The following is a 20,772-nucleotide window of genomic DNA, read 5'->3' on the forward strand; positions in this document are numbered from 1 at the left end:
CTTCTTTTTTGAATTGTTTGTGAAAGACAGGAATATTTCAGGATCTCCTCGGTGTTAGCTTGTTGCTGCTGCTGTGTCTTAATTACTAGATGAACTTTTCTGTGAGAGGTAGAATTATACTATGCTTCTTTTTCCTGGTCCACATGCTGGTTTCATTCTGGCAGGCTTGACTTATTGCTGGTTTAATAATAGAATGCTATAGCAAAATGATGTGTCAAAAGCATATGAAAGGATGCAAACAAGTTGGAAAATTGAAGTCCAAATCCTAAATAAAAATGATAGAAGTGTTTCCTGCTCCTTGGATTCCCACCCAGAACTTCTTTGCCCTTAATCCCAGAAATGAGCTTGAAACTCTTCTGTTTCATGTATTGTTATATATGTAGAATGTTAAAATATTTTTTAGATCAATTTCAGCTGGAGCAAACAAGAGCTCGCCATCAACTCCTTCCTTCTATATTGCAGGCCCACTCCCCGATGGATGGGAACAAGCTATGACCCAGGATGGAGAAATTTACTACATAAACCATAAGAACAAGACCACATCTTGGCTAGACCCAAGGCTTGACCCACGCTTTGGTAAAAGTTCATCTCAATTCAGAATTCTTGATTTGCTTCAGTTCACTCAGCTTTAATTTTGCAGGCATATTTTGAAAACTTTTATTAGTACGATTAAAATATATTTTGAGTTGTAGAGGCCTTATTTTAATAACTTTTTTTTTTTAGATATAAAAACTATTAGCTTATATCCTTCAGGACTGTATGTTACCCAAGTTTCTAATGCAACGGGTTGGTATTTTGCCACATGATCCATACAGTTCCGCAAAGTGGTGACATTCTGAAATTACTTATTAAGACAGTTTTAGTCAAACTCACTCATCCCTTTAAATTAACAAAACTTTACCACAGAAGAATCTTTTAATTCCTAAACAAATATTTACTTTCCTTTGTGCTATCTTAAGAGGGTATTGTCAAATAATAGTTCATGCTGTTTAAATACACTTGAAACATATACCAGCTTATAATTCCAGCTTGTCACAGTGATTATCATGACAAAACTTTCTGTATTAAACAATATGATAAGGAATTACTAGTTTTGTTGCTCCTATTTTAATAACCTTTCTGTGGGGTAAATACTACATAATATTGGAAATAGAAATAGTAACCTAATAATCACAAAGTTGAGATGGAGAAATTCAACAAAACAGAACTTTTATGTGATTTTTTTCAGTTACATTTTTGATCTGTATGAAGAGCAGAACTGCAAACTTTTCAATAAAATATTGGCACTGATGACTATGAATAGAAATCACATGTAATATGAAGACGCTAAACTACTTTCATAAATTATCCAAGTGATGAATTTAGTATGGCATTAAAATATCTGGTTTTTTTGTAAAGCCATGACCTGTGGGTTTCAGTCTTATTAGCTTGCCCTTGATTTGTTTTCCCAATAACTTACTATTTTCAACTCCTTTGGATTTTAGTTATTTTTCCAGAGCCATGGAAAAACGGTAGGAGTGAAAAAAAAAAAAAAGAAGAGATCATTGTGGTTTCCAGGCTTTACTTTTGGACTCGGTGCAGCTAAATGAAAACAGTGTGCAGATCACTGAGTAGGTCAGGCTGAGGGGATGCAAAACCTTTGAAGCTTTACAGGGGTTGACCTAACAACAACTGTGGGCCCCTTTTGGGAAAGGCATTAACTCCATGAATGCCATATAAATACAGAGCTACAAAACTCAACAGTCACTGTTCTGTTTTGTTTTCCGAAATGTCTGTTAGAAATTCTGCATTTCTGGTTCATAGGCTTGAGTGCTTACTTACAACATCCATTTACTCTTATGGAGAACACCAGATTGTCACACTTTGTTTATAAACTGCTCACCGGTTTTTGGACAGGTTGAACCACTATGCAACTTGAGCCCAAAGGTGGGGTGTCACCTTTGGCAAATGTCCATGCTGGCTTTAACACCAGCCAGAGCTACAGACCTGTTTGCACGTTGCAAGAGTGTGTGGGTAATTTGCAACTTCACAATTACTTAGTAAGGCTGAAAAGGAAGCAGTCATTTTGAAAATCAGTGTTGCCTTCTGCAATTACATTTACTCAGATAATCTTGCAGGGTATCTGTTTTTCCTTACATGCATTACTTTATCATTTCCAAAGATGAACTGGAGTTAAAAAGGAGTGTGGAAAATGCCTTAATGGACAGAGATTGTGAATGAGATGAATCTTGCTTCTCACAACTATTTTGTATTCCTGTAAATAGAGTGGTCTAACTGTAAGGGCAAAAGCTGCTTGTCTTGTGCATACTGAAACTCTATCAAATGTTAAGGCTGTGCAGTTAAACTGAAAGAAGTTAGAAATGTCCAAAAGACTGATTAAGGGTTTCTTGCTGCATAGCTTCCCTTTTTGGGCCCACTGTGTATGTGTATCCCAGACAGGCTTGAGTACATGCCAAGGCTCTTTATTTTGTGGTCGGACTTTTAATCTGTTCCAGACCTTTTCAGTCAAAGAGCTCAAGTGTAACTGAAAGGGGCAGGAAAGGAAAAAAAGGCATGTGGGCTCTTCTGATCTAGAGTGATGGCAAATAGAGACAAGCTGCTAGCTGCTGTTGAGCTTGAAGGAGTTTTCCTTGAAAACCTAAGCTGTACACATTGTATTGTGGTTTATGTTTTTATCATTTGAGCCAAGAAAATACAAAATTCTATTCCTGTTGCTTTCTTACTTGTGACCTCCTTAAGTCACTCCAGTCAAGAAGAAAAAAAAAAAATCTCTTTGACAGTTAAATTACTGAGCCTTGCATTTATTTACTATGTGGAGATCCTTGACAAATATGTGCTGTGACCCTAAATAGCATGTGAATGACTCAGAAGTTTACCTTTCTGTGCTTAATATAGGTTGAAACTTCTGTTGGTATTTTTCCTCTGAGGATGACCATACTCTTTTTTATCACTGTGCTTTAATATAAGGGCTTGGTTTTCAATATTTGTAACTACTAATACTTCCAGAAGCAGGATAAATTCATCTTTGTCTTGTTGAAGCTTTTGGTTATTACAGTGATGCTAATGGTGATTGAAAATGAAGGAGGAATTAATGTCTCTCTCTGCCACTTTCACCTATCTTAAGAACCATTGAAGAAAACAAAGCTATTGAATGGTATGTGCAAACATACTCCTGTGTTCCAGTATTCAGAAGCAGAAGGTATGAAGAGTTTTTGCCCTTACTGCTTCTGAATTCCAGCTTCCAGGGAGACAACCTTTATATCTGTATGTTCCTCATCAGATTGAAGCTTTGCATTCATCTTTATTTTCTCTGGTAGGTGTGGATATAACTCTTTTTTAATTAGTACTTGGAATTGTAGCTAGAAAAAAAGCGAGTGGAAGGAAAATCAGTTGGAAAAATTATTTTAGGTGGACTGACGTGGTGTGGAGCATTTTGGTATAACATTGGTGCTTTTAAACGGAAAATAAAGGCATGCAATTAATATGTATTCGTTCTTGGAGAAGACTTTTAGAAATAATGCATCAGAAAAGAGCCTCTGTCAGAACAGCTGTGGGGTAGGCTGGGTCTAAAACCTGAGCGCTCCAAGTTCAAGATAAGAACTTCATTCCAAGATTCAAATCTAACATCTTTGAAATGGGTTAGAGGTCTTCAGCTACACCACTTAAGTGTCAGTGAACTCCTGTGGCTCAGACTTTCATCCTTCAAGTCTACAAATACGACTTTAAAACAATTTTGTGTTAGGGTGATTCACAAACCTTAATATCTAGGAAAGAACTAAGTATGAAAGGAGGGTCTTCTTATGCCAAGAACTGGCAATCATAAAAATGACATGGGATCAAAGGAGTGGGGATGGGAGGGGGTTGGTCCTTAAACCTGTGTCAGCAGGATTCTTTTCTAGTGGAGCATCTGGTAAAAGCATGCTGTCCTACCTTCTCAGTGCCTTTGCAAGCATCATAGTAAGGGGCTTCAAATTGCCTTAGTTTTTTATTTTATTTAGACAAGGGTTTTTTTCCCTTCATGGAATTGGACTGTCAGGTTGAACTTGTCTTTTGGACCATTTTGTCTTTTCTGCTATTGTTCAATGGTCATTCTTCACAGATCCTACTGGATTTTAAAGCCTTTCAGATAATGTAATGCATTTTCTTGATACTCAAAGAACATCTGGATAGGAAGCAGGTCAGCTATGCATTCAGAGCTGGAGTTGGTGAAGTAGAACATCTGCTTTTCCTATAAAATAAATTTCCTAGAACCAGTTGAAGTTTAAAATTGTTCCATTTTTTTACTGTAAGTTTCCAAGAATTGGCTTTTGTATCAAATACCATTAAAGGGATTCTAACTCTTATTTAAGTTAATAATGGTAGGACTTAGTTTTGAAATGCAACCTTAAATAATTTGCCCTTTGAGGGTGCTTAATATATTAAATTCAGAGATGAAGTGGGAAAATACTGGAAACTGGCATTTGATTTCTGGTGTCTCTGCTGGTTTAAGTTTGGTGTGGAGACCTTACTACTCCACTAGAGTAATCAGACAAGTGTCTGTAGGAATTGGAATAAAATAAGATATTGTTTGAGTTTCCTTGTTATTTTATTCTAAACTTGTGTTTTAAAGGCTTGTAGCTTATGATCATACCAGTGTTGCACACTCCCAGTCTCTTTCCTTCTGGTTTTCCAATTCTTGGAGCTGTGATAATGGGGAATGAAGCAAAATATGTGACCTCAGGCTGCAATCACTGCCACGACTTTATCACTCCCACTTAGAGATAACATTAATGTTCTTTGAAGTTCTGCATGAATTTTGGATGAGGGGGAAGGTAAGGCAAGATAGTGTTTAATATCATTATGAAAAGTGCCATAGGGGCTCTGTGTACAGTAGCTGCTTGACTGCTAGAAAGAGAAATAAAACTGATGATGACAGTATGATTATAGACAATGTATACCAAGTTTTCTGCTTCCTTTTTTTTTTTTGTAGTATAAAAACATTGTGCCTTTGAAAAAGTGAAAAGACCTTGTTCAGAAACACTGTTGTAAAATGTACATTTCATTGAAACATATATTTATCATTTCTTTTTAAAGAAAAAGCAAGCAAACACAGAACAAGCTTGAATTTCAATGAAAGCTTAAGCTTCAGAGCATCTGCTAATTTTTAAGTATCAGAAGTTAAAAGGAGGTATTCCATAGTGTTGCTTTCTTATTCCTTACCTGTTCAGCACTTCGTTTAATATACATTTCTTCAAGTTAGTTTGTAGGAGCGTTTCAAGATGCAGATTTTTGCACAAGATAGAACTGGAGCTCTAGATTGGAAAACTGGGGTTTGCCTTTGTCTAGTTAAAAAAAAAAAGGCCAGACTTTGTGTCTGATCTTAATAGCATTTAAGGCTTCTTAAGTTCCAGATCTGCCTTCAGTTTTATGAACAAAAAGCAGAGCGTGAGCCATGAGTGCTTTGGTCTGCAAATGCAATGGCATTCTCTTTACATATGCCATAAAACAAAGGAGGATTTGACTCATCTAAAAAGGTCTAGTGGTATTAGATTTTTCACTTACATGTCTCCGTTTTTCCAGAAGAACAGTTTCAGGAGATCACTTAGGATGGGGTAAAGACTTCTGTATTTTGGTATGGGTGTCAGAGACGTTTACAGATGAAGCAGCATCAGTTTTTGGTGAACTAGTGACTTCTGTCAAAGCCTGCTGGGAATCTGCAGAGGCAGATGAAATTTCACTGGTAAGCATCCCTTTGTAAAAGGCAGGTGCTGCCTTATGGTAATGACAATAAATTTGTTGTCTATGATTATACCAGAAAGTGAAATCTGGGTTTGTTTGAAAGCAAGATGTATTTATACCTCCTATCTGAAGTTCACTAAAGAACTCACTAAATCTGTCCACAAATATTTTGTCAGGATGCAGTTACCTACTTTAGGTAGAATATTTCTAGACTACAAAAGAGAGAGAAACCCACACTTTTCTTAAGAATTTATCAGGACAGTAGGTTTATGTAAGTTTATACCTGTTTGGGGGTTTGTTCTGTTCTCAGAGTAATTTAATCCTGTTCAGGAAAGGAGATTTGTTGCTAATGATGTCTGGTGCCAGTAAAAATAATGCATGCTTGCAACCTTGTGCTAAGCAGCTGTGATAGTGAAAGGAAACTGCACTCCTAACAAGGACGCTTTTTCCACCATATCCTTCTAATATAGCAGTTTGCACTTTCCTGTTAATGAGCATACTGTGTTAAAAGTTGAAGGTGGATAATTTTGAACATGATTCATTATCTGTAATCAAAATATATATACACACAGTAATTATGTAGTCTATAGCTAATAATATATGATCTTAAATCAAAAGACATCAGTTTTTTTTGTCTTTGAATTCAATCGTGTTGAAACATGATGGTAGTTTCTTATATATAGAAGTGTTTCTTGTTGATTTTTTTTGTAGTAGTAGTTTTTACTGGATTTTGTAATTTCTGTTTAATGATTTCTAATGGGCTTATGACAAGTTAAAAAAAAGATGAAGATGTGCAGATGCATATATACAGGGTTTGTTCCACTCAAATAAATTAAGAAAAACCTGCATTTTAAAAAGTTATCATCTTATTTTATAAGAAATAGTAAAGAAGCCTGTCTTTTGGTTAGTTAACCCAGGGAGTATTATGTGGTGATTAAACAGTGAAACTGTTCACAGCTAATAGCCTTATGTAGACTCTTCACTAATAAAACTTTGGTCTAACATGTGGACTAGTTTTCATTAAATATATTTTGCCAGAGAGACAGTGGACAAGCATATGACGCCTTGGTTAGCTCAGATTCCTGCACTTGCTGTAGTCTTCAGCGTTTGATGCATAGAATTTAAATTTAAACAACATTAGTTCAGGTTTCTTCTCATAATCTGTCCAGTGCACTGTGTCTTATATAGTTCTCTGTAGTGCTAATACTTACAATCTCAGTTGCGTTCTATAAGTCAAGTAATTTAAAACCTGTTTAACCTTCCAAAATTAAAATTGATTTTTTTTTAAAAAGTGAAAAAGAGTTATGTGGAGAGTTAAAAGAGAGTTTTAATAAGAGCCCATTATTTAAAGAGTTTTGTTTTATATGTGTGCACTGAAATTCCTAAAAGCTACTTACTCAACTTACTTTACTGCTGAATATAATTTATATTTGCTTTTCTGGCTGGCCAGAATAATTTCATTCTTCTGAAACTGGCATACATTGAGTGAAAGTGCTTTATAAATACTGCTGTTTACTGCTGTGGGGGGGGAAAGAACTGACACAGCTTTTTACTCCAGTTTAGTTACCAGTGATTCAAGAGTCTGTCTGTACATGTTGTAGTGTCTTAATGGTGCTCAAGTCAGTCTGGCTATTGCACATCTACATTTGACAATACAGAAAGAATTCAAAAACAATGACAGATTAATCAAAGAAAAAGGAACTTCATTTATATTGTTTTAACCAGTAGGTGCAATTGAGGTACTAAACTAAAAGAAAAATACTAATTTAATTTGAAAATAGTTGATAAATGCAGAGTAACCAGTCTGTAGTTTGGACATGATTCTGTAATAGTATCTTCATTGGATATATCTTTCTTTAACCAAAAGGAGTCTGTGAATATTTCTGTTTGCCTAAGACACTAAGATTTGTTTGTGCACTTAGAGCAACAAAATGAGCCCAGAGAACAGTCTATTTGTAGTTTCCCCAAGATCCAGGATTGTCAGATTAATCAGAGACTAAAAGCAATGGAATATTTTTTGTGTTAATTTTTAAGTTGTTTCATAACAACAGCATTATGAAACTGTGAGTGGGATTTCCTTAGAGTAATACATTATATAGAATAATGTAAATAATAGCAATACATTATATAGAATACAATGCAGAAACATGACTGGTTAAACAACAAACTGTTGTTTAACCAGTCATGTTTCAGTCATTGTCCTGATTAAACAATAAATGGTTGTACCAAGCCCCTTGGAACATATTAAAAAGCCCCTTGGAACATATTTTTATTACTTCCAAGACTCTTTCAAATCCTACTGGTATTTTTTTTCTTCACAGCTCTTTTAAATGTAATCAAAGAAGATTTTTGCTTTTGTTGAAGTGTTGCAAACTAGCACCAGGTAAAAGCCTGACTGTAGGCAAAAATTATGCACAACAGCTGTCTAGTTTCAAAATGGAGCTGAAGGGGACAAGTTCTTTAGTTCCCCCAATGAAAACATTGATTCTTATTAGTGAGAACAGTCAGCTATAGTGTGCTTGCATTCTGAGTTTTTTTGTTGTTGTTTGTTCAACTAAATAATGTCTTTGAATTGGCTGATTAAAATTAGGTTTAGCTTTGAAGGGTAAAATTATAAGTAGGAAAGAAGCAACATCAAACATTCAGCTGTGTCTACTAATCATTAAGGGTTCAATCTCTGCATGTAAAACTGCACAGGGGAGATGTGCTGTGTTACTGCAAACTGTCACTGCCCTGGGACTTGGGATTTTCAACTGACAGAGAAGTTAGCCTTTTATATTGTAGTTGTCAAAAATTTGTTGGCCTTTTCTCTCTAGCACCAATGCCTGGTACTTGTTTCTCTCTCTTGATTTTGTTTTTTGGGTTTTGATTGTTTGTTTTTTTTTCATGTATGTTGACAGCAGTTTAAACTTTTTTCAGGAATTGTCAGGTATTGTCTGGTAATAGTACAGAAGAGGCATTTCTGCTGTTGCCAGTAGAACATTTAATGTGTAGCATTTAAAGATGAGTAATTTTGTCAAAAACATATTGCAGCAATTGCAATTGAACTGTATTCTGCAGTATTTTAGGACAAGATTTTTTATTGTCTTTAGTTGCCCGTGCTTTTTAACTTGTCTGCCCCTCCTCCTCCCTCAAATCCCCCTCTTCTAGAAACAAAGACTTGTTTGTTCCTGCTCTGCCTGTGAGGTCTTTGCAGCCTCTGCTGTGTGGGTGCAGAGCCCCTTATTTAAATGCTTTCCATAGCCATGGAAGGTAAGGAACAGGATGCATTAGAAACTGGTAAGTCCTAGCTAACAGATAAAATGAAGCTCTTCACCTTTTAATTCAAAGTACTTAAAAAGAACAGTGCATGTCAGGATGATTACAAATACATGAGGTGTAGAAAAAATAAAAGTCTCCTGTCTGAGATCACATTAATAAGAATATTCTTTAGAGTGCTTATTTTTGCAGTTGTGTCCTGGTAGGTAATGGGGAGTTGGAATGTAAAAAGAAAAAAAAGCTCACCAACAAGACAAGCCAGCAAAAGTACCTCAGTGCCAAATCAACAACAAAAGGCTTTAAAACCCTCTGGTTTTTCCTGTCACTTGAAGCAAGATGTGTTTTCCCCGCCCTTAAAGATAGCACACTTGTATAATCACCAAGGTGTATGAAAATCATTTATACTAGTGTTGTGGTTTTTTTCACTGGTTCTTCACTTGGATATGTTAAGTCAGTAAAATTCAGTTAGCATCATCTTCTAATATCCTAACTTTTAGTTGAATTTTACAGTTAAAAAGAGTTTGCTTATATAAAAACATCTCCACAATCTGTTCTGAAGACACTTTAAAGTCATACCAATTTGAAGTCTTTTGCACTTTCATTCTTGAAATAATAAAATGTTCAGAAATATCCTTTCAATGATGTGTGAATAACAATAATAATAATAATAATAATAATTTAGAAACTGGAATTCTAGATTCAGTTTCCAAACAGTTACTAAATCATATCATTAAGTGATACCCTAATATTTATTGATTAATTTTAAGTATACACCAAAGTCTCAATATCTTATTATATTCCTGCTTTAGATATGGTTTTAATTAGAAATATTACTTTCAAAATGGACATTAGAAGACATTTTAGGGATCTAGGATGAGGGAATAAAATGCAAAACATCAGAGCAACATAATTTATTTCTTAAAGTTAAAATTGCAAAGTCAGTAGTGAGAAGAATGGAGCAAACAGTGGTCAGAGAGGACAGGAATAATACAAGCAGCTGTCAGAAAGACACACATATATGAAATAAAAAGAGCAGAAAGTGGCATGAGCAGGAAATATAAAACTGTCTATTTGTGGAAAAGAGATACTTGTATGATGCATGCAGGAAAAACAAATTAATCACATATTGAAGGAATGTTGGTGATATTGCACTGAAGTGTTTACCTAAGGTTAGACACTTAAATTTTTATGAGGTTATCTGCAACATGACTTGACTGGGAACTGCCTTGAGGTAGGACTCTGAAACCATGATTATACAATTGGAGACTAGACTATAAAGGGAGCCTTTTTAACCAAAAGAAAATTGACATTTTTCAGCTTTGGGTACTTAAATTCTACAAGCTAGTTTCCTTTTAACTTAGTTGTGCTCATTTCAGGTAATTGTAATTTTCAAATTTTCCTCCCTCTTGACTTTACACTGTAATTGACCTTCAGTCTTGTTTCGTAGTAGGGTTTGAATCCTGGAACTTCTGAGGATAGGGCTGCAGAATTAACTAACAGCAAGAGAAGGCTGTTTTCTGTTGTCTCCTACTAATGTCATTTCTGCTTATAAGGTGAAAGAGAGTAAGATATAGATAGAGCAAAAAGCATGGTCCTGGTTCCAGATTTGAAAACAGAGAAAGGAGGAGATTTATTCCCCACTCTGGTAGTGTCTAAAACTGCTAGATAGGTTGCCTTGCTTTTTGCATTGCTTTCTCTAGCTTCAGCTTTGCTTCTGCTTTGATAAATGAAGGTTGAGTAATTGCTGTCGAGCTTCCAGCAGATATTGCCCAGTGGAGCTCCTGGTGCTTGTAGTTAAATGTTCACTGCCCACATCCTTACAGGACAGTTGTTGATGCTGTTAGAACTTTTGCTTTACAGTTTCTAGGTGGTGTCTTGGGACTCGTCTTCCTGTCACTGGCCCAGAGACCACCACAGCATGCATGGCAAAGCTGGTTAATTGGCTCACTCTGGTCACCTTCTGTCCTGAAGCTCAGTTATGATGGTGAACTGGTGCTGGATGTCTCGTAACATCAGCTGCTTGATTTTAGGCTTTGATCCACAGGAATGTCATTTTCCCACTTTTTTTTTTTTTTTTTTTTTTTTTTCATGCTGAGTCAGGATAAGACTTGGAGGTTGGAACTGAGCTGCAGCTCTAATTGTTTCTACTTGGTACTGGGATCCAGTTTCTATTCCTACTTCACAGGTTCACTTAGCTTACAGGAAGTTTTATCATATTAGTAATTATATGTATGAAGCTTTTTAACAAGTAACTGCATTAAATACTGTTTCAAATTAATGTAAGCTATTTTACAGCATTTTATGTTGGCTGGACTCATGAAAATATGACCATTCTGCCCACTAGACTGTGCAGTCTGTGCTGGACCAGTGGATTAGTTGAAAGGGTAGACTGCAGAGTTGGGTCTCTAATTGGTTTTGTATTATATGATAAATATATGTTGGCTGTCTTGGAACAGAGCAACACTACTGTACCTTAAACTGAACACCCAAAAGACTGTGGAGACTGAAGGGCTTTTCAGTGAAAAGATGATGCAGATTTTTTTATGAGAGAATTCTTCTTTCTTATGGTAGTTAGAAATGTTAGTATTCCAGGAGTTGCCTATATGATGAAAACATGAATTCAAACTAATTCTACAGATGTTGTTTTTTTTTTTTTTTACACTTCACCCTGTTATCCTAGAAGAACATCTCTCTTTTTTTTTTTTTCTTAGTGTCTGTAAACCATAATCCTAATTCCCAGAAAAACTAAAAATCCCTGCCATTCTCCCATCACGGCTTCCATCACAGAATGCATTTAACAGATTCAGTCTGTTACAGAGAACACAATGGAGAGCTAATTCCAAGCTGAAATCTCCTGAAAATAGTGCCTTTGCAATACAGTCAGCCTTTTCCACCCTATTTTCACTCTGGGAACTCTCTTGCCTCTGTTGACTTTAACCATATTGGTGTCATGTGAGGGAGAAATCAGGCCTCATGCATTAAATAGGTGCATTCAAGTCATGTATTATTTTATAAAATAAAATTGTCTTAGGCCTTGCTTTTATAGGGGAAGGGAAAATGGGTTCTCATTGGGCATTATGCTTTCAAAGTTACATTTTTAGTGTCCGCTCCTGAGGCAAAATGCAATGTATAATTCTGAGGGGTAAAAGAAAATTAAGGACTAGCAAAGTGTTTTCTATATTGATATCAGTATTTACAGCTGTATAATTTATCTGCCATTTCTGTACCAACTCTAATTTTGCCTATCAAGAAGCTCTAAATGAAGTCTCTAACACTATAAAATAGTGATGTGATAAGGATGTGAATGCTGGTTGCATGACCTTGCACCAGAATGAGTAGCCTTTAATTGTTTTCAGTAAAGGTGAAATGATCCATTTTGTCGTTCTGTGTGTTCTCAAGTTAAATGAACCTAAGATTCCACATGAATAAAACAAATTATTTACTATTTGTGTCTGCAGTGAGAATAGTTTATTAGAAAGAAGAGAGATTTTTCTAATTCAACTTGAAATATTTTACTACCACTTTTGAGTTTTTCACCAGGCAGCACATTGAACTGTTTTCAGAAGCTTTTAGAACAAGTATGTAGTCTTAACTGTGAGACTGTTGCGTTAATTTTACACACATCAATTGCTCACACTTGAGCATACGTTTCACACTCTGAACATCAGTATAGCTGCATTTTTGTACTGTCATGCCTTGTAATTTTGTAGATTTTTTTAGTGTATACCTTTAATGGATACTACTTTCCTTGCATGTATTTCTTTGAATTTATTTTTTAAATGCTTATTGTTTTGGTTCCTTAGCCATGAATCAGCGAATCAGCCAAAGTGCTCCAGTCAAACAGCCGCCTCCTCTGGCTCCTCAGAGTCCCCAGGGTGGTGTGATGGGAGGGAGTAGCTCCAATCAGCAACAACAAATGAGACTTCAGCAGCTACAGATGGAGAAAGAAAGGCTGAGACTGAAGCATCAAGAACTGCTTCGGCAGGTGAGGCCACAGGTTAGACACCTACTTCCACTATTTCTTTTGTATGTTACGTTTTGGTTTTTCTAAGTTGTTGTTTCAGTGAGTCTTAAAGACCAGTGACTATACAAAAAGCTTTGAGGCCTAAAAAAGTTGGAATTCATTCTCTTACTGATATCAGCTTGGTGGTGAAAGTATCTGAATTTTTAAACTGAAGAATTTTGCTTTCCTCCCTCATTCCTCCCTCTAACAAAAACTCTTAAAGAGCAAGCTTCACAAACTATAAGGTTGACAGTATGTACCGTTGATGTGATTGGATATTCCTCCTAATAATTTATTTCATATTCGTTGAGTTCCAAGTCATGCAAAAAGATTTTCCTACAGTTTAGTTCTCCCTTTTAAGTGGAGGAAAGTCTTCAGTTTTAGAACCTGTTGCAGTCTGTAGGATTTTTAAGTATTTACAAAGTTTATATAATATACATTGAAGAGATGCCTTGTTGCCAAAATCTTACCTGATTGATTGTGGAGTGAACATGAAACAACCTAATAACTCGTGCTGCATTTTGAACCTGTGGTTTTCTTAAGCTGAAGAATTTCAAACTTCATAATAAGGCTGCAAACTGTGCCTTTCAGTGTTCTCCACTATATGGATATGGCTGTAGCAAATACTAAAGTGTAGGGCTGAACTTTGCAATCTCTGGATTGGAATTCGGGCTTGATGTCCTTTTGATTCTAAGCCTTCTGTTTCAATTGTTCAATCTGAGTGTTTTAATAGTTACTACTATCTGTGCTAGATACTTAAGATATTTCTTTGGGTTTTTGAAACTGGCAGAAAAAGCACTAATCTTTTCTTTGAAGAAAACCTTCTAAAATCTTTCCCTTTTCACTTTGGGTGATGGGCCTTGTGTCAGAAGAGGATAACATCTTAATGTCTTCAAAGACAGCTTTTCTCTTTCTTCATCACCTGCAGTATTCTGTCCTGGAATCTGACTTCAGTTATCCCCTTTGTAGTCAAGGACTGTTTTGTAGGAATCTTCAGCATCTCTTGGTGTAAGATGGGTCATCTTTACAGCCATTACTTTTTACAGTACTCTAGGTAAGAATACATTGCAAAGGCGGCATCAGGACTTTCTCTCCGCTTAAGCACCTGGGCTTCTGCTATTCCTGCTTTGCAATTAATCCTCAAACAGACATTTTACCCTGTGCTAGCATGCTTCTAGGTAGGCCTTCTAATTGTCTTCTTGCCTCAGTTGTCATTGAGAACCTGACTAACTTTGGAGCAGGTGACAGCCGGTTCTCTTCATGTTGTTCTCCTTAGTCGTTAAGCTTATCTGTCAAATACGCATCCTGGGTAAATCTGTGAATTTTGTTTCACTGTGTCATGATTTTCACAGTTCTTAACTCCCTTATCCTGTCTCATCTGGCCTGTCTTGGGGGCTTGATACTACAAGATGGTATTTATAAGACAGCCTGCATAGGTAAACCATGCAGCTAAAGTAATTTTTATCCATCTTATTTTTACTCTTAGGCATTGCGGAATATCAATCCCAGCACAGCAAATTCTCCAAAACATCAGGTAGGCTCTTAACTGATGTTTCAGCATAATTAGAAAAATGAGAGCATTAAGTTAGGCTAGCAGGGAACTTTTTGCTACATTAAAACATTCTAAAAAAGGAAAAAAAAAAAAAAAAAAAAAAAAGACCAAAAAACCAAAAACCTCTGCCATGCACATTTTTGATTCACTTTTCTGGTCACAGCCCTAACACTGATTTTAGGAGTGCTGCATTGCCACAACTTTATATCAATATTTAAGAGCAAACGAGGAATTCATTGCACATTTTTTTACATTGAAAACAACCTTCTTGTTTAGCATTCTTGAGGATACTGCTGTTCCAGTCCTGATGTCAAGATGTTTATTTGAAGCAAACTACCTCAGGTAGTAGTTGGTGACTTTTAAGTACTGTTCATATGAATGCTCTTATCAGTTTGATGAAGCAGGTATTATCTTAGAGAAGGATATCTGTTATCAGTTAATAAAAAGTTACTTGAAATGGTTATGATTTTTAAGAATGCATAGTATAACAGAATTACTTAATAGATTAGGCTAACAAAATAATTGCTATGCAGAATAATTTTTCCACTTTGACATTTAACTGGCTCTTGCACACATACATTTTCTGTATAGGAAACAATAGTTGTGAAAAGCTCAGACCAAAATAAAATCATTCAAAATGTGAAGCATAATAAACAGCTTAATGTGATCTTATTTCAATTGCTAAAGAAGTTGATCAGAGAAAGAATCTCCAGAAGGGTGGATTTATGGATATATTCAGAGAACTTCATGCTTACTATTGTTAACATTGTTTTAATCTACTGGTTCTTAGCACAATATTTATATTGGCTTGTACTGTACTTTGTTTTTTAAGAATTACCTCTTATGCACTAGGCAAGAAAAACAGAATAAAAGAAAGTATCCTCTGTTTGGAAGCAATGAGTACTGATGTACTGTTGCATTCTGAAGAGTACCACAAACCTTGTATGTTACTAGTTCTTAGATACAGGAACCTCAGATCTTAGTGCTGACACCCTAAAAAAATATTTTCTTGTTTGACAATACCAGAGCAGCTCTTAAACAGAAGGATTTTAATTGAGATGTACTAATTTGATTCATTAGCAGAGCATTAGCCACATAATGATCTTATCAATCAATATTAGGTCCTATTCTGGATGAGAAAAAATATGTCCTCAAGAATAATGGGTTTACAAGAAAATAAACAAGGAGAGCTCCTCCACACCAGTTGAAAACACCTTATCTTCTAACATAATTAGGTCATTAACAGGGGATATTTTTCTTGCAGCATGCCGAAAGTATATTCTGTGTTTTCTTCTATGCCTAAAGCCCTGTCATTGTTCACTCTTCCACTAATTTCTTCTTGTTGCCAACTCAAAAAAATACAGGAAATTGAGAAGTTTGGTATCAGTTTCATACTTAACTCTGTAAGATGAAGTTTTTGGAACTCCTTGAAATTATGGCTTTAAATCCTAAAAAATGGCAAAAACTCAAAGGACTATACTGATAATTCATCAGATGTATATGTAGTGGTCACTCTGCTCTGTTTGGAGTGGAAACTGATGAAAGGATTCATACAGAAATCAGGATTCCATTTATATTTAACCTTGCTTCCTACCATACCTCCTGCCTGGGATCAGTTTTATTAGTCTGCACTTACTAATGAATCAAGGTGTGTGTGAGTGATCTGTTGGGTAGAAGAATGGGCAGTCATGTCACCTTTAAAGTTTTACAATACTAGACTATTCGTGTTGAACCATCTAAATGTACTTTTTGTGTTTCCATATCATCTCAGTAATGTAATGAATAGCCACAGGTGGAAGAAAGTGCTTAGAAAACTGCTTCTGGGTTCTGGTTCTCTAAATGCTTCTGGAGGCCTAGTACTATAGAGGCAAATATAGTCTGTCTTCTCTGATGATGCTGCTATTGAAGTCCCAGTCTGTACAGCTGACCTAGTGAATCTGGAAAATGTATAGAAAGAATTAAAATTCCTTTGTTCAACTTTTTCTTTCAGACAAGTCTTTCTTTCTTTTTGAGTAAAACTAATGAAGTTTGGAGGAATTGCCTGCTTCCCTGGTGATAGAGCTGTGCTTGGTGGCAGAGTAATTGCATCTCTTGTTAAATTTTAGATATTCTTTTAAGGAGTAATAAAAATTAAATCTTCATATGTTCAGTGCTTTTAATTCTGGGAAGTCTAAGTCTGTTTTAGAGAGGGATTGCTAAGGTCTTTTGTTTGTAAAGAAATTACGTAATATTGGCATTCTTGAAGCTTGCATCTAATGAAATCTTTTGTATAGATGGATTAAAAACATCTGAGAAATGTTCCTTAACTTTTAACTGGATCTCTGAACTTTTTGTGTCACACAATCAGTAGGTTAGAAGGGACTGGTGGAGATCATCCAGTCCAACATCTCATCCCTCTTGACATTTTTCCCCATGTAGCTTGGATCCAGTACCATGGTTGTATTGATATCTACAGTCAGGTTTTTTTGGTACTGGGTAACAATAGTGTCCCTACTAGGTTTTGGTCTCTCTGCCATGGTACTGCAGAATGCTGTTGTGACACTAACATTCCAAGTGTTGTGTATGGAGGCTTTAGCACCTTCTGGAAAGAGTAAATAATTGCTCAGTTTCATTTTTTTATAGGAAGCACTGTAAGAGGCTCTTCTTGTTTGAATGAGGATGTATTTTACTGAAATTCTAAAAATTTCAAAGGTACCTGTAGCAAAAATTACAACTTTACAAGTGATGATGTTATCAGCAAGAAATTTAAAAACACCAAGCATTTGTTCAGTCACTTGTGCTTATCATCATCAGTTATTTGTGAAACATTAAAAATTATTGTATTAGTAAAGAGATTGCATGACTTGAATTTCACTCCATCCCCACTCACCCTCTTTCCATTTTTTTGCAGTTAGAATCTGGTTGTCAACAATTTCTAATGTAGAGCAGATGTCAGTCAAGTTTTGTATATGTCACAAAATTGGATAGATGTTAAGTAACAGATTTCTTCCCTTACAGTGTGCTGTGGAAAGAAATAGAGGCAAATAATGTCGAGGTACTGATGGCATTATTCTTGGATGTTGTGCAGGCTATTTTCTTGTGCTGAGAATGGAAGATTTCTTATTTATTTGCTGCTAATATTAGAGTATTTGCTAGTAAGATCAGCATACTACATATTTATGAGACAAGTTCCTCTGTATATGCTTGCTCATTCTGTATCTGCTGCTTGTTTCTAAGCTTTACAGATCAACAAAAGAATTGTATTGCTTGCTCATATGTGTAGATCTTTATAGATAAATACCCTATTTAAAAGTCTGTATAGTAAATCAGAACTGCATTCACTGGCTGTGCTGGTTGTTGTGACTGAAGCAGTGAATGGTCTGTTTCCTCATTGTGGAGTTCATTTGTCTTCCATCTGTCCCTGTGTCTTCCCTGTTTCTTTTGTATACATGCTGTAACTTTGTGGCCCTCACAAAAATGCAAGCACTTAATCTGAAGAAGCAACTGGTGCTGTAAGTCTGCTGTGGTCTTCTCTTTCCCCTAAAACTTCTCTTCCCGCCCAGGAAGGTCTGTGAATCATTTGAAAGTCGAGTGATGGCTGGGGGCAGAAATATTACAAATTGGCACTTTTAAAGTAAATTTGCAAAACCAATTATCAGGATATATCAAGTCAAATTGAGTAGTGTATCCTAGGTTTAATACAGTAAGAAAATAAGTGAGTTGCACAAGTCACCTGCCTTTCCTCAAACACCAGTGAAGATAAAAATGCTCTTAATAGGGTAGTTTTATAAAGTTAATTTGAACATGGTGTGAATGACCTGTAACTTAATGTAAAACTTAAGCTGTCTGGAATTATGAAAAAAAATCTGCATGAGGTCAGCCAGATAAATTACACAGTGCTGACCTTATTTTTTAAATTATTTAAGGAGATGACAGATCATATTGGTCTCTGTGAATAACTAAAATTCAGTTTTTGTGCTAACAATAGGAATGCTAAGCTTTTCTTTTCCCAGACGTACTTTAAATAAGTTTGACATACTTAAAAAAATAGGATGAGATCAATTCATAGAAATCTAAGCCAGGATTTTGTCATAGTTTTATTTTTGCCTCCAGACTTTAAATACTTCTAATAAAGCACATATTTTAAAGCATGAATTAAAAGCCTTGAGTTCACATTGCTCTGTTTTGGAGCTGGGAGGGACTTGAACACTCTCATACATTTTTTTTAAGTATAGAAAATCTACAACCTTTTTATTGCAAAACAGGTTTATAAGGAAGGAGAAATTAAAAGACTGTTCTTCAAGCAACACAACTTCAGCTTCCATTTTTTATACCTTTAGGAAAAATAGTCTTTACATACTCTTTAGGCCTTTAGGAAACTTTGCTTATCTTAGAGAATGATTAAAAATTGCCCTGTATTTGTTTCTCAATAGCTTGTCTTTTTTGGTAATTCTTTCTCTTTCAGACTCCCAGAATGACATAAATTTATTACTTAGATGAGTAATAACATTCTTTTGAGGGGAAAGTGTTTCTGACTCCTGTAAAAGTAGCAGTAATACTACTTATAAATAGTTAAAAATAGCTGCAGTTTTCCATTTTTTAGAAATGCTAAAGATAAAAGTAGTCCTAATTTTGAAAATACTAGTTTCACTACATAGTACATGCCAAAAAATAGGCAAAATATAGTTCTCTCTCCTGGTTTAATACATCTCTTTATTGGGCCTTTAGAGAAAGGAGATTTTTTTGTTGTTGTTTTAGCTGGCTAGTGTCTTGAGCTACATTTATTTTTACCATACTGTTTAAGTTCATGTATTGATGAAACTTCAACTTCTCCTACACTTTGAGGATTTAGAAAAATACAAAGGTAACCTCCCTGTTTTTCCCAATTTCTTGTTCCTTTGTACTGACTTTTTTTCTTACAGTAATAGAAGAAAAATTGTGCGGTTTTTTTCCTTTCCTAGTGTCAGTAGCTCTTGAAAAGGGGGTGTCTGGATTTCTTATCTTCCTCACAACTGTTGAATCAGGAGGCAGTTGCAGTTGGAAAGGCCACACAAAGGAAATAAAATGTCACTTTAGTTCATGTACAAGAATGACTTCATGTAGATTTTGCTTTGTTACCACTCTTTGTGGCACTGGTATGTGATTAAGCTGCTTCTGCAGTCTCCTGGCGCTTTTGGCTCCTCCTCTTCATCCAAATCAGGGACTGCAGCCCGAGAAAATAAAAATGTAATGTACAGATACCAAGAGGGAAAGGGAAAAGGACAGAGCACTTGAGTGAGCAGTTCTTGAGTTATCTCTGGGATAGCTGGTCTAAGAACTTCTGCCTTGTTTAGATCACTGTTTGGGAAATTCCAGGAAGGAACGCTTCTTTCTTTCTTTTTTACAAATGGATGAGTCAACCTGTATATCAGGTAACTCGTGACTGATACATTTGGTTTTATTACATAAGCAAATGAAAATAATATGGATAAGCCTTTAGAAATTATTAAAAAATGCTTAACGTCCTGTGGTCTGGAAATGGGGATGGAGTATTTTTACTGTTTGTTAGAACAGTGGCTAGATAAGTGGCGATGAGGAGAGGGCTGGGTTTATTTGAAGTAGGAAATGAGTGTGATGAATACAAAAAACAGTGGTATGTTTGTACACTGTCTGCAGAGATCTAATCAACTGTAGTGAGAAAATTTTCTAGTGCAAGACATAAAACTTAAAGGAATGTAGAATAGTAATCCACAGGAATGGGAGTGAAACATATGCAGAAAGAAAAGAAAACAAAACAAAACCTGGCAGTAGAAAAGCTTCAATACACAGTCTGCTGGAAATAAAATAAAATAACCTTGGATTTCATAAAAAGAAATCACTTGGAAAGAGAACTGGGGCAAAGTTAGTTTTATATATTAAAAGACTAAAGTACAGTAGTCCTTAAGCTTATCATAGAAAATGGATTAAGACCTCTCATTTTACAAGTGAGAAGTATTGATTATTGTCAAGACTGACAGGATTGGTTTTGCCTGAGATTATCTTCCCAGGCACAGCCTGGAAGTCACACACTACCAGTAATAGTGACAAGATAGTCAATAGATTTATTCAATCTCTGCAATATCAAAGCTCAGTCTTGGTGGGACATTGATGATGTTTGAATATGGTTGCTTGAAGAAAATTACTGTATCTTCACATATGTAACTCATGGATTACTTGTTTAAAAAGGGGAGAGAATCACTGGAAATTACATAATATGTTGAGTATTTCCATCTGCCCTTAAGAG

General features: G+C 35.6%; 1 protein-coding gene across 8 annotated transcripts in view; it reads left to right on the forward strand.

Moving 5' to 3' along the window:
- Positions 1 to 20,772, forward strand: part of YAP1 (Yes1 associated transcriptional regulator) — an 88,266-nt gene that overhangs the window by 56,605 nt on the left and 10,889 nt on the right. Inside the window, exons 4-6 of one of the 8 annotated variants that reach the window (XM_030269891.4) lie at positions 463 to 576; positions 12,780 to 12,973; positions 14,466 to 14,513. In XM_030269891.4, the coding sequence (XP_030125751.1) occupies positions 463 to 576; positions 12,780 to 12,973; positions 14,466 to 14,513 (356 nt within the window). The remainder of the gene's footprint in view (positions 1 to 462; positions 577 to 12,779; positions 12,974 to 14,465; positions 14,514 to 20,772) is intronic. The other 7 variants (XM_002198047.7, XM_072927443.1, XM_072927450.1 and 4 more) reach the window with 7 other exon arrangements.

This window comes from Taeniopygia guttata, chromosome 1 (assembly GCF_048771995.1).
Source record: "Taeniopygia guttata chromosome 1, bTaeGut7.mat, whole genome shotgun sequence".
NCBI classification, from domain to species: domain Eukaryota; kingdom Metazoa; phylum Chordata; class Aves; order Passeriformes; family Estrildidae; genus Taeniopygia; species Taeniopygia guttata.